The following is a 19547-nucleotide window of genomic DNA, read 5'->3' as shown; positions in this document are numbered from 1 at the left end:
CCCTTGCTTGTGTCTCTGCCTCAATTTAGACATAGATTGAGCAGTATATACCCAATTTATCTAGAGGAAGGTATCTGATAGGAGGTGTCACTGGTCTGTCATGTGCTAGTTTCAGCATAAGAACAAAAACTCTTTGAGACCCTCAAACCCACTGGACTCCTCAAAATAAAAGGAATGAGTACCCAAGATAAAAATTATGTTTCAGTGGTCTGTTTGTGGGCTGAGGCTCTCAATCAGGGAGTTGTCCAGACTCAGATGGGATTCTCGGTCAGTAATTTCTCTCTCTGGATACATAATGGAAGAAACATTCCGGCTGCATAGATTTCCTTCCCCTTTAATTCTCAAAGCTCATCTATATCCCACATTGGATGGTAATGGCTTCATTTGTGCTAAATGGCATTATTGCTTCAATAAATAAAATACCAGGGATAAATTTACTTTTTTTTCCCTAATGAAAAATGAATATTTGGTTCCTTCTTGTATTTCTATAATTCATGCTTCTTAAATGTTTATTTGGTATGTTAGGCTGGGTTCTCTAGAGAAGCAAAAACAGAGAGAGAGAAATTTATCTCAGAAAAATGGCTCACACACTTACAGAAGCTGACAAGTCCCAAGTTCTTGGATCATACATCAAGCTGGAGGCTTTTCCTGACTCACGCAGCTGCAGGGGCTGATGAGCTCAAGGTTGGCAGGCGGTATAGTAGTGGCTGTTGACTCCAACGAATGACGAATCCAAGATCTCCAGGCCAAATGGTGGATTGTTCGCTCCTGGTTTGCTCACAGTTGTAGGCAGCACAACAGGCTCCTGACCCACAGAAGAGTGTCTCTTTGCCAGTCTCTTGGCTCTGCTCCAACCGTCTCTCTCTTGGTGTCTCAGGTGAAGGACGCACTCTACTCCTGTTTCCACATTTAGGTATCTGTCAGAGCAGCACCCTACTCTCTCAGTATCATATTCTGTTTTGGTTACCTGGTGCTGCTCTAACAGGAATATTCCACAAATGAGATGGCCTTAACAAACAGGAGTTTATTCTTACAATTTGGAGGCTTTAAGTCCAAGTTCAAAGTGCCAGGCATTAGGGGCTGGGTGAAAGCCCCTCAACTTTGGGCTTCAGCTCTGCCTCCTGCTCCCAGCCCACTGAAGTTGGAGGCTTTTCTTCACTCAGCTGCTGGCTACTGAGGCTGACAAGCCCACGTTTGACAAGTAAAAAGACATAGTCCCATTGTTACCCAACCACATGGCAGGTCATTAATTCAAGTCCACTGAAAGTCCCAAGGTTAGCAGAGCATGGCAGGCTGCTGAACAACAATTTGGCTATGTGCAGAGTTCAAGGGTGTCATAAGGTAGAGACCATTCTCAAAGCTGGTTCTTATATACAGAAAGCAGACCACATACACAAAGCAACTACTCAGCTGCTTGTGGTAGATCCCATCATGGAGTTGATTGCCAATCTCATCATGGGGAATAACTACCACCAGCTGCTGAGCCACTCAACCAGGCCCAGCCAAGTTGACACACAACTTTAACTACCACAATTGGGGTGCATCAGTGTTTTCATGTGTGAAAAAACTCAAGAACCACTGACTAGTAGAAACAAAAAGAAAAGTTATCATTTAAGCTTTTTTCATGTAGTATCATCTTCAGAGAGGTTATGATGACCATTTTTTGCAAATGATAAAACATTTCTTCTAGAGAGCCTCTTTGTGGAGGTTGCCTTGCTGACCTATAAAAGTGCCAAAGAGGGTGATTACCCCCTTGACCTCTTTGGACTTCTACAAAAAGAACCAAGTCCCTCATTAATATCTTTGTTATTTGAAAACACACTTTAAAACAAAACAAACAAACAAAAAGCCATGAGATCAGTTGGAACAAATCCTACTACTTACAACAATAGAAAAGATAAGTTGAGATTGGCTCCAGGGAACAAAAAATAGCTTAATAGACACTCAGGTTCCTAAATTTGATGGGTTTCTTTGTCAAGTATGGTAAATCAACCATGATTTTCTGTTTTATGACTATCTTTTACCAGCCAGCCCTTAATAAGAAAACTCAGTATGAATATGAATACCACAGGCTTTGGAGTTTTTGCAAGCACAGAAATATAAGGTATATCTCCTGAACAGAAGAGTTTTCATAAAAAGAAGCAACTCATGTAAAAAATAAAAACAACAATCTACTTGGGAAAACAGGGTGTTGCAAAAAGAGGATACAGTGGTCAATACGTGGGTAGCTAGCTTCCAAGATGATTCCAAAGATCACTACTGTCTCCTGGTATTCATGCTGTTTAGTCTTCTCCCACATGGCATATATGGGGTAAGGCTGTCCCATGTAACCACTAGGATATTGTAGTGATGATGACATGTGACTTTCAAGGATAGGTCACTGAAGACATTGTAGCTTTGATCTTGGTCTCTCTTATATCACTTGCACATATGTGCATTTAGTTTGTAAAAATTCTTCACACTACTTATTTATGATATAGTCACTTTCTGTATGTTATCCATTAATGAAAATGTGTGACCAGTTTAGGTGGAGTGGTGGGGTTGGAAGCCAGATGGTAGTAAATTATAGAACATTAGAGTATGAAAAATTACAAACAGAATACCCTGAAGAAGCTGAACCCTATCAATTATGCCTGTGTCACAAATCATCTCAAAACTTAATGGCTTGAAACAGTAACCATTATACTTGCCCAGAATCCTGTGAGTCAACAGTTTGGGCTGGGCTCAACTTAGTGGTTTTCTGCTAGGTTCCTTAGCAGTTTGACTGAGTCTGGGTGACCCAAGATGACCTCACTCCCATGCTTGGCAGTGGGTGCTGGCTATCATCTGGGCCTCTCTCTACATGGTGTCTCATCCTCACATGATGACAGTATTTTAAGAGGATAAGAGTAGAAGCTGCAAGGTCTCTTAGGGACTGGGTTTGAAAATTGTACAGTGCTACTCTTGCCATGTTCTGTCGGTCAAAACAAGTAACAAGCATAGTCCTGGTTTAACAGAAAATGGTGGGGACTGTGGGGACTTGGTGAGCACAGGCATCCCCTAAAAGGAACAGCTGCTCAGCTCCAGCAGGAATGGATGCCATGTGGCCCATTTCTCCCACATGTTCTAATTTCCCTTAAAAGTTAGAAAACCAAAATTTATGTGAAAACTTCCAATATTAAAATTTGGCCATTAATTCAGTGTTAACCACCACCACGTGGGCCGAATAAACATGCCTGTTGGCTAAACGCAGCCTGTGAACCTTGTATTTACAACCTCTGCATCGCATTAGAATATTGGGTCCCTCCCCCAGTGGAGAGGAATTTCAGAAATACACTATCTTTCTTTGGCCTGTGGAACATCAATTCATGAATTTTTAGTTTACATCCCTGGTGTAGTAAACCAACAATGGAAATAAAATAGGAATTTAAATAAAAACACGTAGTGCTCTCTTTCTTGTTATTTCTCTCTCTGCCTTCCCCCCAGTTTAGGGTCTCACTTGGAAATCTTTGTTGTTTGTTAGTTGCATCGAATCAACCCCATCTGTGCAGAGTAGAACTGTTCCACAGGGTTTTCAAGGCTGTAATGTTTTGAAAGTAGATTGCCTTCCAAGGTACCTTTGGTAAAAAAACAAACTAAACCCACTGCCATCGAGTCAATTCGGACTCATAGGGACCCCCATTGGTTTTCCAAGGCAGTAAATCTTTACGGAAGTAGATTGCCCCATTTTCCTTCTGTGGAGTCGCTTGTGGGTTTGAACCATCCTTTTAGTTAATTAGAAGTCAAATGCCTTAGGCACTGTACCATTGGGTGCGTTTGAATTGCCAATCTTTTTCACTAGCAGTTGAATGCTTAACAGTTTGTGCCACCCGGGGACTCCTTAAATTACTCTATTTTCTTGCCTCTGGAAGTGGGAACAGGACTTCCAGACTTTGGGTGTGGGCATGGGATGTGTGTGTGTGTCCTTTCCATTCAAGATGCCACGACTCACCTCCAGAGAATAAATGAAGGGCAGCTGCTTCAGCGAGCACTGTTTTAATAGAGAACTACCATTTGTTGAACACCTCCTATGTGTCAGGCATTGTGCTTTTATCTAGGTATTTTACTTCACCACCCATGTTTTATTGACACCCAGTGAGGTCTTATTACCAGGTCTTTGTAGACCTCAGAGAGGTTCATATGCTTAAGGAGATCCCATTGGTGGTAAGAGGCAGATCCAAGCTCTTAGGCGAACTCTGATCACTGCTGCAGTCCATACTTTTGCCACTGGCATTTGCTGACTATCCCATACCTTTATTGCATGTGCTAGGAGGTTGTATATAAGGCTTCATGGGCTTGAAAAGGAGGTGAAAGAGTTCTTTGGGTCATGGCCACCTCTAGGCCATTGTAGTTTGGATCCTCTAGCTGCAGACCTCTGGCTATAGAGTTATTGAATGAGTTAAAACATAGAGAATGCTTAGAGGCAACCATGGACAACAAAACCCCTGCCAGGTAAATATTAGCCACTACTATAGTAGGGGTCCCTGAGTGGTGCAATTGGTTAAGTGCTCAACTACTAGCTGAAATGTTGGCAGTTTGAACCCACCCAAAAAATCCTCAGAAGATAGGTCTAGTGATTTGCTTCCTAAAGGTCACAGCTTTGAAAAACTTATGGAGCAGCTCTACTCTGAACACTGGGGCTGCCGCCATGAGTCAGAATTGACCGAGGGCAACCAACAATAACAAGAGCAATTACTGGTAATGGTAACAGTAGTACTAGTGTTTCCTGCTCCCAACTCTGGTGTCCTCAGAGAACAGCATTTATCATACTCCAGTTTTCATCCCAGTTTAGGAAAAATCCCATGCACATAGACATCCAAGACCTCTTATTTCAAGCATTTTCTCATACTGAGAATGGAAACAACTTTGTACTCTGTAGCCCAAAATGTAAGTGCCATGAAGGTGGGGAACCTGGTGTGACTCATTCACTGATGCCCCTAGCACCTGCAACTTTGCTCATTATGTGCTTACTAAATGCCACGTTAGTCTTTTAGAAGCATTAGTCTTTGTGCCTCATCACTATACCATCATACTCATAGGAGAGAGTCTGGGTGGGCTCACAATTTTGTAACAGAGTAGGGGTCCAGAGGAACTCATTTCAGCCTCTGTTTTGGTTACCAAGTATCACTCTAACAGAATTACCACAAATGGAGTGGCTTGAACAGACAGGAGGATATTCTCTTACAGTTTGGGAGGCTAGAAGTCCGAGTTCAAAGTGCCAGGTTCTAGGGGCTGGGTGAAAGACCCTCAACCTTGGACTTCAGTTCTGTTTCTTGCTCCCGGCCCACTGAAGCTAGAGGCATCTCTTCACTCAGGAAGCTACTGGCTGCTGAGGCTGACAAGCCCAAGGTCAACAAATAAAATGGCACAGTCCTAATGTTACCAAACCACATGGCAGGCCATTCATTCAAGTCCATTGGAAGTCCCAAGGTTGGCAGAGCATGGAAGCCTGCTGAACAACACGGTTACATGCAAGGTTCAAGCATGCCATAAGCTAGCTACCACTCCCAAAGCTGCTGCTTGTATATGGAAAGCAGACCATATACTTAAAGTGGCTACTCAGCTGCTCCAATACATTCCACCATGGAGTTAATTACCAATCTTACCATGGGGAATAACTACATTCAGCTGCCCAGCCACTCAACCGGGCCCTGCCAAGTTGACACACACACACACACACACACACACACACACGTAACCACCACAGTCTCTTATCTCAGACACAAGGTACCTTGGTGGTGTAACGACTCAGCTCTTGGGTGCTAACTGAAAGGTTGGCATTTTGGATTCACCCTGGGCTCCATGGGAGAAAGATCTAGTGATAAAGATCTAGTGATAAAGTCTTGATAGCCTAGAAAACCCAATGGGACAGTTTTATTCTGTCATGTGGGATTAGTATGAGTTGAAAATTGATCTGATGGAAACTAACAATATCTCAGACACACAGCATACTGTCTCTAAAAAACCTCAACATCCAGAAGGAGGCATCTTATTTTAAAATAGAGGGACACTGCTAATGTCACAATTTTAATTATTTAATACATATTTATATTTAAAAAGGGAGCCCTGGTAGTATAGTGCCTAAGGCACTTGACTGCTAACCAGGAGGCTGGCGGGTTCAAACCCACCAGCCACTCCTCGGAAGGAAGATGGGGCAATCTACTTCTGTAGTGCCTCGGAAACCCAAGGAGGGGTCGCTATGAGTGGGTCCAACTCAACGGCATATAACAACAACAACAACATATTTAAAAAAATCAGTTAAGGGACTAGATATAGAAAGTATTGATTGTAAAGCAAAAAATGGATATACATATCATTTTTAATGCTTCACAGAAAAATCAGGGGGAATTATGTTTTTTGATTACATAATTCTTATTCTGAATACAACACTTATGTCTATCCATCTTCAGTCATACAATATTTTAGTTACAATCATTTCCAACCATGCTTGTTTATGAGTGCATGGTGGGGACAAGTCTATTTTAGCTGCCCATAACTCTTTTCAGAACTCAAAACCATGTGATTTTCAAAGGACGTAGCTATGTTCTTGACAGAAATCTGTTGTAGAATGTTGGTTCTCTTTTAGTCTCTGGATTAGGGAGACTTGAAAACCCTGTTTATGAAGGAGATTAAAATTCTCCAAAATCTTTTTGGTTGTGATTCTCTATGTGGATAGTCTCTGCTCTCTCTAGAGCAGGAGTGGCAAGTTTCTGCTTAAAGATTGTGAATATTTTAGGATTTAGGATTTTAGGGTCATATGGTCCTGAAAGCATGCAAACAAATGGGCATAGCTGTGTTTCAATAAAACTTTATTTATAAAAATAGTAAGCCCAGCCTTAGTTTTCCAATCCCTATCCTAGAGAGGAGGCTAGGAGCCAGTATTATCCTCAGAATATCTGGATACTCTAAATAGATGTGTAAGTATTTGCTTTTCATGCTAGAGAGGCATGTGCTTCAACTGCAATACGTTGGTATGAATCTTTAAATGGTTTAGGAGAGTATCAATACCTTTGGTCTAGACCATTTTATGTGAAGAATCCAAGAGGAATACAGATTTGCAGGCCATGATGTTGTATTTCCCAGCACCAAATAAACAGAATGTGAATGACATTCACTTAAGTGCATTTATCTAGAATGAGGTGATGTATTGCTGCTTGGAAATAGGAAGAGAGTAAGTAAGCCTGCATTTTGTTTGGTTGGATTGCTATCCTAGTCTGTAACTTTAAAACTTGCAAGTTTAAAATGATTAGTGTGACAAACTTTCACTTATCCTGTAACTGATTACTTTTGTTCTTAAGTTTACAAATCATAATGATATAAAAGATAAATAAAAATAACCTATAAAAAATTAGCCATAACATTTTTTGGCTCTTGTAACCTCAAGTTAAAGCTTTCCTACCTCTAGTCAAGTATTATATGTCAAGTGAATAACATTGCTGTTAGGAGTCCCATTATGATACCTGGCTCCCATAAAAATAATGCAAATCCACTGATTGTTCACTTGCAACTTTATGACAGATGCTGATGAGCTCTCCTGTGAATTTCCAGATTAAAATATTTCTCAAAGTCCAACCCTGGGTAAAATCCATTTAAAATCTCTACACTGCCAGGAATAATTGGCCTCAGAGGATCTTGCAAGGACATAACAATGTATTCCTGAGCATACCTCAGGTCCTTTAGCATTTACTAATTTTAAACAAGAGAGGAGAGGGATGAGGATTCATAAGAGTCATTTCTAACCCCCTGCTACAAAATGTGACAGGCATCTCAAAATGCTCAAATGCCACGTCGACCAGGGAAGGTGAAAGAATGATCACCTTTGATGGATGTAATATTTTGTCAGTCAATTAAAAATATGAGTTAAACTGAAGATTTACTGTAGAGGTCAAATTTTGGTTTTGCCAGGGAACTTCTTGTCGTGTCTAATAGCTTATAGAACAAGGTGTTCTGGTTGCGGGCAGAGGTTGAAGGGATAAGGAGTGAGCAGATGCAGAATGAAGTGCACGTTCCTCACTCTCTCTGTAAAATCTATCATCCTTACAGCCTTACATCTGCAAAATGTATGTTTGGCTTGCTGTGTTCATCTAGAAGACTGTTGATTCATGATGGATTACAGTATCCCAAGATATTACAGGATAGATTAACTGCCCATATTTTGAGTACCTACAAACTAGTACTTCTTTCAAAAGTGCTTTTAAAATCACATTAATATTTTGTTTTCTAACGTGCCACATAATTATATAGTGACCAGCTTGCCAAACCTCTCCATGACACATTGCTCGTGAGAATTAAAAACACCCCACTGAAAAGTGAGTCACAGAGTGGACACTTGATACATAAAAATTCCTCCAACAGACCCACTATGTATCCTCCAGTGACTGAGCTTGGCCAATCTAAGTACCATTAATAGGCCATGACACAGTCTAGTCTTCATTTGTCACAATAATAGAATCTTTCTGTCTTGAAAACAAAAATGATTACAGAGATTATCAAGGTTTCATGTATAGTATTCATAGGCAAAGAAGCCCTGGTGTTGCAGCAATTAAGCACTCAGCTGCTAACTGAAAGGTTGGTGGTTCAAATCCACCAGCCTCTCTGTAAGACAAACATGTGGCAAACAGCTTCCATAAAGATTACAGCATTGGAAACCCTATGGTGCAGTTCTATTCTGTCCTATGTGGTCCCTATAAGTCAGCATCAGCATCAACACAGTGGCAATGACTTTTTTTTTTTGTATTAATAGGCATCTTAAAAGATGATACTCCTCTTGAAATGTTGAACAGATTCATAACAGCTTTTCAAAGCTTTGAGTTATTTGCATTTTAAAGTTCCTATCAGACATCTCAATGTTAAAGATAAATTTGTGTAACTTCTATTAGGTAATAATGATGTCAGAGAAGGATTGGTAAGTAGGTCAGCCAGTGCATCTCATATCCACAGTCCACGTGAATTTTACAGAATGCTATGTAGACAAACAAATCTGTCCTGGAAGAAGTGCAGCTGGAATGCTCTTTGGAGGTGAGAAATGCCAGACTTCGTCTCACCTATTTTGGTCATGTGGTCAGAAGGGACCATTCCCTGGAGAATGGTATCATGCTTGGTGAAGTGGAGGGTCAGGAAAAAAGAAGAAGGCCCTTAACAAGATGGATTTACACAGTGACTGCAATGATGGGCTCAAGAGCGGCCAGGACTGTGAGAATAGCGCAGAACCAGGCAGTATTTCATGGTGTTCTACATAGGGTCGTTATGAGTCAGAACTCACTCGACAGCACCTAACAACGAAAACATGTACACTGCTATTGCAAAAGGGGCAATTACTGCACTGTATTTTATACAAAATCCCTGCAAGTAAATCTTGTATCTTTTCCTCTTTGTAGATGAGTATCTTACCTTCAAGAAGATGCAGTAGAAAAGAACTTGCCAGAGAAACCACCTGTAAGATTTCTTATATGAAACTCAGTAAGTTTTTCATTTCATTAGTTCTCTCCCCTACCTCAGTGATTCATTCCATATTTATTGAGCACCTACTAGGTGCCAGGCACTGTTTCAGGTCTGAGGATACATTATGAACAAAACACAGGAAGTCCTTACTCCTTTACATTCTAGTAAGAGAAGACAGACCAATAAAAACATAAATAATATCACAGGGTATAAAATAGCTTAGAGACATCCTGTCAGCAATACGTTTACAGCACCCTCTCAGTTTTGAGCACTGATGAAGTGAAAAGAGAAGTCAATAACAGATTGTAGAAATTTTACGAGTCCAGTTCCACCATCTACATAAATTGGATGGATGTAAGTCAGTTCTTCAAGCAATCCAAGCCTCAGTTTTCTCAACTGTGAAATGGCGTAGGGGTTGGAATAAGTGACTGGAAAAGTTGCTTCTGGCTCTTACAGTTTTCATGGTTTTATGTGAATATCTTGCACAAAATCAAGAGCCAGTTTACTGACTGCTGTGTGGTTTAAAAAATATTTAAAAATAAAATATAAGAAATCCTTAGGCATTCCATATACACTTAACATTTTACATGACAATCTGAGCTTCTTTCTTAAGTAGCAATTGTCTTCTTAACAATTGCTACAGAATAAAGTTGTTTAACCATTTGCGGCTGTATGAGAATAAGTTATTTATTCATAAAAATATCTTAATTTCCATTGTTGGTTACCTTGTCCCACCTCATTTGTGAAATGGTATCTTGCTGTGAAATCCTCCCCTGGTTGTTTTACTGTATGTTTCTTCTACTAACTTGTATCACTGACCTTGTGCTCCCATTTAACATTTTGACTGAACTATTAGTTCCATGAAACAGCATTGGGTCCTCACTTCTTAGAACAACTCAAATGAGATTCTGTCCAGGTAGCCCATGTTGTTGTTGTTGTTATGTGCCGTCGAGTCGGCCCCGACTCATAGCAACCCCTCCTTGGGTTTCCGAGGCAGTATCACTACGGAAGTAGGATTGCCCAACCTTCCTTCCGAGGAGTGGCTGGTGGGTAGACACTTGTAATCATTGTACCCACCCTACATTTTGTGCGCACACGTCTTTTGGGAACCCATATTAGCTCTTCTAAGAGAACTACTTTTAGTAAAATTAGAGCTTTGGTATGCAAAAGATACTTTAAAACCTGAAAAGGAAAAATGGGTTTTCCAGAACAATTCACAGATTAGGGTAACAGGAATTAGTAAGTATCTGTACTTCTTCAGAAGCCCTTGTGGAATGTTAATGTGTATTTAATAATGCAAGCAAAGTAACACATATTTTGCAATCAATTACTTTTTCTTAAATGAGATAATGTAGCTGAAAAGCTGAATGTCAAATAAGGTTAGACTCATTAACTTGGTAGGAGTTATGTAGCCTCTGATTTTCTGGAAAGATAAATTGAGTTCACTGGTTTGATTCTGAAATGTAGAAACTTAAATTTCAATCAATCCTGCAGCTAAAGATGACAGAAAATTTACAGTCCTGTAAGTAAGAAATCTTCTCTTCTTATCTGGATCATATCCGCACTGACACCTTGGAGGATTCTGAAGGCGGCATGCTCTGTGTTTGAGTTTTATCTGGTTGCTGTGTAATCAAATATACTGCACATGTTTTCAGAATTGATTAGGTGGGCCCTATCACAAGGACACATCTTGTCAATGGCTTTGGGGGCAAAGTGAAATCTCTGCCTCAACAAGTGAATTTAATTCCTTCCTGTTGCCCTGTGGTGTCAAAATATATACTTCAATGTTACCAGAAGTGCCGAGCATGAGTTGCTGTGTAGACTAAAGTCTGTCTTGTCCTTTTGTCACTAAAAATGAATAATAACTGTGTCATTTGTTGGGGCAGCACTACTTCTTCAGGGTCAGATAGACAGGGATCCCATGTTACTTAGAAGCAGCATCACAACATCTTCCAGCAGTGAACAATGTCTCTAACAGTGCCTGTATGGAGTACAAGACCATGGCAGGCCAAGAAGATATTTGCTGCATAAATGAGGATTATGGAAGCATAAGGAAGTTCAGATAACTTTTGGCAATAGATAAACTCTCAAAGGAAATGCATTTTTGTGTACATCATGGGATTTAAGTATAGATTAGTTGTTGTTCCAGCAAGAATGGCTACCTGCAAGAATCAGTCCCTTTTTCACAAAGACAGCCTGGAAGAATTATAAAGTCCTGCTCGTGTTCTATGTCCCCACATCAGTATAGCTGCATTGCTTCTAAGCCATTCCATGCCAGTCCTTGACACATTCCCCAAAGTGTCAATGGGTTGGAGATGACAGTATGCCAGGACAGACTTTGACTGTGAGGTCTCCAGAAAGCCACTGTGTGCAGTGTGATCTTCATGGTGAAAGTCCTTGGGCTGCAAAAGAGTACAATTCTTCTTAAGTCCAAACCTCCATAGGTACCATGGCTTCTTTGGTTCCAACAGAAGGGAGTAGGCTTTCTTCAGACAAGAAATAAAAGGGAAATTGCACCAAGAACCCACGGATCTTTTTAAGTTCCTCCTCAGCTCTGATGCGATCTTCTTTTGCTAATATTGGCTTGCATATAAAGTCTCGCAGCTGAATTAAATTGTGTACTTCATCATTGGGAAGGCACCGGAACACCTGATTAAAACACAATGTAAACTGAGTGATAAGTTTATAGGAAAGCACACCCCCTTCTATGGAAAATATTCCAACAGACAAAACCTTTGTGCTGTGACATACTAGGTGTATGCCACAACAAAGATCTGATTTAAAAGTTACTTCTCTTACCTGCTACAAGGACACTGCTGTGTTTGGTTCATTTAAAAGAAAAATCATAACTAGATCCTTATATGTGATGTGAAAAGGTCTTTAACCCCAGGATAGGAACTCTGATGGAACTAGTGGTTAAAGCATTCAGCTGCTAATTAAAAGATTGGTGGTTTGAACCAAGTACACTTCAACATGTGTTTCCTAACAGTAAGACATATGTCTACATAACCACAGTATCACTACACTTAAGAAAATTAGTTTCATAATCTCATGTTCAGATTCATGGGGGAATGATGAGACACTCTGCTTTCATAATGATTTTCAGCCTTGGAAACCCTATGGGGCAGTTCTACTCTGTCCTATAGGGTCACTATGAGTTGGAATTGAGTCAATGGCAGTAGGAAACCCCAGGACAGAGTCAACTGATGGCAAGAAATCTCACTGTTGTTAGCCCATCATTAAGGTTAATTTTGTGGATAATAATCATTCTCAAATTTCACTGGAAGTTCTTGTCTAAGAACTTTTAATATATATTTAATATATTTAAATATATATATGTACACACACACACACACACACATTTTCTCTAACTTCTTCAGAAATGTTCATGTCTTACTTTGCTTAGAGTTATCAACTGCTAATACATAACACTTCTTTTGTTAATCTGAAAATGAGTTTCAGGCATCATAACACTTGAGCCCTGAATACTTCAGCACGTGTTTCCTAACAATAAGGACATAAATGTACATAAGCACCATACCATGATCATACCTAAGAAAATTAGTTTCATAATCTCATGTTCAGAGTCTGGGTAGAAATATGCGAAGAATGTGTACAATGGGAATCCTGCAACTAAAACTCCTCGTCACCCATAATCCATGATGCTTTTTGACTCTTCCTTTTCAATGTTAACAAACACTGTAGCATTGCAAAGTGGAAATAAAGATATGCATTTTGTGACAGTATTCAACAGAAAAAAAAGGGGGAAAAGGAAACATCACCTTATCATAAATTGTAGCATTTCGAGCTGCAGTTGAAACCCACACCTCCTTGAAGAATTTGTCACTCACTGGGTCCTGAATGTCCTCACTCAGGTCAGAGAGATAGCCAAGGACAACCCTGAAACACAAATGGCCTCCAAACTGAGTAACTGAGAAAAGGCGTTCGCTGAAGATATTGTTTCTAAGGGTAATATAACTCAGGCACTCAACCATAGAAGTCAATTTTTTTTATTGATATATATATTGCTAATGATGCTTGAATGTTTTAACTGCTAGAGAAAGAACTTAATTTTGTTCTGAGAGTGTCCCTGAAATTTGGCCCAAGGTGTTCAAAGCCTTGGAAAATAAAAGTAGTGTTCAAAACATGGTAATAGCCAATGTGCTAAACCCTTTTCAAGAATGATCTCACTAAATCCTCAACAATATCACAAAGAAGCAACTATTATTATCTTCATTTTACAAATAAGGGAACTATGGCACAGAGAGGCTAAGTACTAGATTAAGGTCAGGCCGCTGGTAAGTGGCAGAGTTAGGACTCTAACCAGGATGATCTGTCGTCCAAACTTGTGCTCTTAACCATGATGTGGTCCCTCCTTTCCTGCCTCCCTTCCTCCCTCACTTCCTCTCCACCTCCCTCTCTCTCTTCCTCCCTCTTTTCTTTACTTCCTTCCAGGCAAACACTATGCTGAACTCTAGGTTGCAAGAATAAATAAGAAATCCAACGAACCTCTCAGGCTGGAGTTACATTTGGTGGGTGAAAACAACAATGAATGAATGATCATTGAATAAATCATATGACTTAATTCAAGTAAGGAATTAATTAAAATTATAAGGCACAGTGTGCTTCAAGAGTATGCATTGAGGTTATTCAGAGAAGGCTTCTCCTTCCTCAACCTACTGGCCATTTAACTCCACCTACAATCTTTTAAGATTCAGCACAAGTTCCCTCTCAAAGCCTTTGATGGCTCTTCCTTTCTCCTCTCTTCTATTTCTCCCCGGGAATCCAGGTAGATCTGAACATTCTTCCTTTCCCCCACTGTACTTCATATATGCTTTTATCAGTACACATGCAATTTTGGGAGCTCTGGTAGCATAGTGCCTAAGGCACGTGACTGCTAACCAGAAGGCTGGCGGTTCATACCCACCAGCCACTCCTCAGAAGGAAGGTTGGGCAATCTACTTCCATAGTGGTACTGCCTTGGAAACCCAAGGAGGGGTCGCTATGAGTCAGGGCCGACTCGACGGCAACCAACAACAACAACAACAACATGCAATATTTTATACCTTTTTATTTTCACAAGGTTTGTCTCTCACTTGTAGAATATAAAGTCCTTGAGAGACCCTGTCCTGGTTACCCTCATATCTCTAGGGTGCCAGACATAAAAGATGTCACATACAAGATATTGTTTGAATTAACTGAATATAAACAGGGGGTTAGAAATAATGGAAAAGTTCAAGCAAAGCAAGACAAGTTTTAGAGGTCATATTGAAAAATGATAATAATGCATTTTATTTATAGAAGGCTATAGGGTTAAGAAGCACCTCTACTTTAATCCTGTGATGTAGTTGGGATATCTGATTCCCATTCTGTAGATAAGAAACTACATTTTGGAGATACATATAGTAATCAAGCTAAAGCTCAAACTGAGCCTAAAGCCCTTTTCTGACACCCCTGGTAGGATCAAGGAATATCAAAAAGGCCTGCATTACAATGAGAAAAATAAGGGAAAACAGACCTTATAAGAACTTTGGCTTTTACTCTGAGTGAGATAGGTGCCTGTTGTAGGTATCAGAGCAGAGGAGTGACAGAATCTGATCTACATATTAAAATATGGCTTCTGGTTGAGAACAGACTGAGCAGGGCAAGGGTTGGAGTAGGGAGATCAATGAGGAGCTATTGCAGCCCTTTGAGTGGCCTGGGCCTGGTTGGTAGCAGCGGACATGAAGGTAGAGCCAATAGGTTTAGCGATGGGTTGGATCTAGGGCATGAGAAAAAGGAAAGCAACAAAGATGACTCAAAGGTTTTTGGCTTGAATAATTAGAAAAATATACTTTTCATGAACTGAATTGGAGAATTTTGTGGATAGAGTAAGCTTATGCAGAGGAAAACCAGGAATTCAGTTGTATACAGGTTGAGACATTGAATGTGCAAGTGTCAAAGCTGTGTAGGCAGCTGAATAAATGAATCTGGAGTCTGGGAGAGAAGACTTGCCTGGAGATATAAATTGAGATGAGCACTCAATGTATGAGACCTTCATATATAAGGCTCACATGATTTTTAATGAATTTGCTGCTGATGGAGTGAGTATGGACAGAGAAGAGGACCTGGTATACCTTAACAGTAAGTGAGAGAAGGACGACTCATGAAAAAGATTTAGGAGGAACAACCAGCAAGGCTGGAAAAACCAAGAAGATGTGGTATCCTGGAACACATGAAAAATATGTCAAGGAGAACTGTGTCAAATTTGAACTTTACAGGCCGGGTAGAATGAGGAATGAGAATTGACCATTTGATTAAACAGTGTGGAAGCTGATACACTGTTGCCCTCTTTCTACTTAAATAAACATGGATGTACATCATTATTTTTAATGGTTGCACAGTTTTCCATAATATGAAATTTAACCAATTATTTTATTATATTTAAATAACCAATTATCTCATTATGGACTTTGGGTGATTTCCAATTTTTCATTATTAGGAATAGTACTACAGTAAACATTTATTCATTACGTATAATATTTTGTGCATTTTTATGATGAATTCATGAGGATAAATTTTAGAATTAAAATTCTTGGGTCAAAGCATGTGCAAAATTTACCTCTAAGACAGGCTATTATTAATGCATATGTTCTCCTTAGTCATCTCTGTCATGATCAACTCCGCAGAAAGCTCAGACAATTGTATAGGGAAAAATGGGCATCTCAATTGAGTTTTAACCTGCATTTTTTTTTCATTATATAAAAACTATTTAAAGTAAATAGATTTGGCACCAAGGCTTTGATAGGATTGATTTTATAAACTCAACATCTTATTTCAAACGATGCTTCCTGACTACATACAAATACTTTTGAAAACAGATTTAGGGGATGTTGCATGCACACAGCAGCTGGCTACTCACTGAGATCCAAAGGAAAACTTTGTTGCCCCAGAAGCAAAGGACAGTGTAAGTTAGGGCAAAAAGTCAAATATAATAACAACTTTGATTTAGGTCAGGTCTAACCAGTTGAAAACTGAGCAGAAAGAGTATTTCTGTGACTCTGCTTTTAAATTGGAACAAAAAGAGTGGCAATGTGTCCACCAAGTTATCAGTGAAGGGCTTGTTTGCAGAAAAAGTATTTAAGTAAAACAATATTTAGTAATAAGTTATTTTTTCCCATTAGTGTTTTAATATAAAATATTTATATTTTAATATGCTTTATATTATATTTTAATAGAAAATATTTATGTTAAAGTGCACATTACAAAATAAAACAAAGGAGTCTGGGTTTTCTTTTGAGAAACTGATTAGGGAGAAAACTAGTTTGATTTTATGTAGAAATGCATAACACCATTATTGATTGTTTAATTGTTTCACACACCAGAGAAAGTATGACAGTAGGCAAACTGCAAAGGTTGTTTTCTTTTCTTTGCATTCTTCTTGTCTATCGTTTTAAATGATTCTGAGCTCTGCTTGTGTGGATAATGGTTTCTGTTGAGTGATGGCTACATCTGTAAAGTTTGGATAATTTTCTAGGACTTAATGAACTGTTTGGCACATAGTTGTGACATTCAGGGCAGTACCCTGATGGTTGCTTCTGTCTCTATTTAGAATTGATTTCACATTGAAATGTGTCTCTGTATTTCTAGTAAAAAATAGCCCAGATGGAAAATGGATTGAAGACGCTTTTTTTTTTTTTTTTTTTTAGTGAGAGAATGATTGTGCTCTAGGCCACAATATTTATCTTTGGGAACATCTCCTAATAAAAAAGGCTGAAATTGACACAAGGTTTTTTGTGGTGCTTTCTAATATATTATCTGTGTTTGCCGTTAGGGCAAAGTGAAAATAACTAGAACAACTACCTATTTAAGACAGTTTGAAAACTACCAGGAAAAGTAAAGTACCAAGGAATAAATTTAGAATGAAATGTATAGGGGTCACATAAAAAAATTAAAACTCTAATGATGTACTGAAGAGCAAAAAATGGTTGGAAATTTTATTGAGCAATAAAAAAGTTGAATAAATTGAAGCCTACTCTTTGTTCTTCAACTGGATGACTCAATATTGTAGATGTCAATTATTTTTATATTAATCTATAAATCCACTGTAATCCTAGTTAAAAAAAAGCTAATAAGGATTTGAGAGAATTTAAATAATTCTAAAGTTCATATTGAAAAATGAACATTTAAGAAGGGCTGAGATTATTCTGCAAAAGAAGACTAATTTGAGGAAGCAGTATGGCAGGAAGTAGCTCTCCTAAACATTAAGATGCATAGCTGCAATAATTAAAATGGTATCACACTGATATGCAAATAACAGACTTCCAACAGACCATAATAGAAAGATGAGAAGTAAGTTGTAATATATATGGGAACTCCATGCATCATAAAGGAGCACTGTAGATTGGATAGGCAAAGAGTATCACATAGCCCAAGAGTCTGGATCATGGTTATTTGGGGAAAAAAAGTTACTGCTCCTACCTCATTTCTTACTTTAAATAAGTTGCAGGTGTTAAATGTAAAAAGTAAAATCAAGCAAGCTTTAGAAGAAAATGTAAGTAAATATTTGATTTGGGGCTAGGCAAGCTATTATATGCAGTAACAGAAGGGGGGAAAAAAGAAAAAACTGAAGATTTGATTAAAAGCTTCCCTCAAATACTCTAAACATGACAAGAGGCAACTTGTCATGTTTAGATTTGTAACAAATTTGGCAAAGGAATTAGTATCTTATATATTGAAAGTACTTATAAATCATTAAAAAAAAGATAAACATTCCAACAGAATGGGCAAAAAATATGAACAGGCCAGGCAATTTAGTAAAGAACAATTACATATCGCTAATAACCCCTTAGGAGCTCTGGTAGCAAGTGCCTAAGGCACTTGACTGCTAACCAGAAGGCTGGTGGTTCAAACCCACCAGCCACTCCTCGGAAGGAAGATGGGGCAATCTAATTCTGTAGTGATACTGCCTGGGAAACCCAAGGAGGGGTTGCTATGAGTCAGGTCTGACTGGAAGGCACATAACAACAACAACAATAACCCCTTTAGGGAGCGCTGGTGGTGGAGTGCCTAAGGCATCAGAATGCTAACCAGAAGGCTGGTGGTTCAAACCCACCAGCCACTCCTTGGAAGGAAGACTGGGCAGTCTACTTCCATAGTGATGCTGCTTCAGAAACCCAAGGAGGGGTCGCTATGAGTCAGATCCAACTTGACGGCAGTGAGTTTTTGAATAACCCCTTAAAAAAAAAAAAAAAGAAAAGAAAGAAAGAAAACCTCTCAATCATGCCAACTAAGATAATGAAATGCCATCTGAAATCCAACAAACTGACAAAGATTAAATAAAATAATAAAAAAACTCACTGCTGTCTAGTCGATTCAACTCATAGCGACCCCTCCTTGGGTTTTGGCATCTATGGAAATAGATTGCCCAACCTTCCTTCCGAGGAGTGGCTGGTGGGTTTGAACTGCCAGCCTTCTGGTTAGCAGTCAAATGCCTTAGGCACTATGCAATCAGAGCTCCCCTAAATAAAATAGAATTCAATTATTAGTAAAGATGGAAGGAATAAGCTCTCTAAAACATTGCTAGTGAAATAGCAAAATATTAGCAGGCAAAGGAAGCTGCACATCTCCTTTGACTAGAAATTTCAGTTAGGATTTAGTCTATGAAAACATTTTAGGAGGCAAGTAAGATGCTATCTAATCTTTTTTTTTTTTTTTTTCCTTTAGGACAGTGAAAAATGTGCCCAATAATGAAGTATTAGTTAAATGAATTATGGTATAGTCATATTATGGAATACAATGCAACTATTAAGAACACTTAATGACATGGGGAAATGTGTCTATCATATTATTTAAATAATAAAGCACGCTGTAGAACTGTAAGATCTAATTAAAAAAATAAATAAATATATTAAAGTTATATATATATAGAAAAAGAACAATGCTACATATTAAATGTTAAAATTGTTAGCACTGGGTGGTGGGATTACAGATGAATTTAATTTTCCTATTGCATTTCTAGGAGCTCTGGTAGCATAGTGGCTAAGACACTTGCCTGCTAACCAGACGGCTGGCGGTTCAAACCCACCAGCCACTCCTCGGAAGGAAGG

The 19547-nt window shown here is 39.0% G+C and overlaps 1 protein-coding gene across 1 annotated transcript in view; it reads right to left on the bottom strand.

Annotated features, from left to right (window-relative positions):
• Nucleotides 1-11883: 11883 nt before the first annotated feature.
• PLD1 (phospholipase D1) overlaps nt 11884-19547 on the bottom strand; it is a 233712-nt gene continuing 226048 nt past the window's right edge. The window contains exons 25-26 of the mRNA XM_007946610.1: nt 13242-13359; nt 11884-12108 (exon numbers count right to left, since the gene is read on the bottom strand). Of these exons, the coding sequence (XP_007944801.1) occupies nt 11884-12108; nt 13242-13359 (343 nt within the window). The remainder of the gene's footprint in view (nt 12109-13241; nt 13360-19547) is intronic.

The sequence above is a fragment of the Orycteropus afer genome, unplaced genomic scaffold (genome assembly GCF_000298275.1).
Source record: "Orycteropus afer afer isolate SDZICR_OR568_19922 unplaced genomic scaffold, OryAfe1.0 scaffold00168, whole genome shotgun sequence".
Lineage (NCBI taxonomy): Eukaryota > Metazoa > Chordata > Mammalia > Tubulidentata > Orycteropodidae > Orycteropus > Orycteropus afer.
This window is presented reverse-complemented; position numbering and strand designations above follow the sequence as displayed.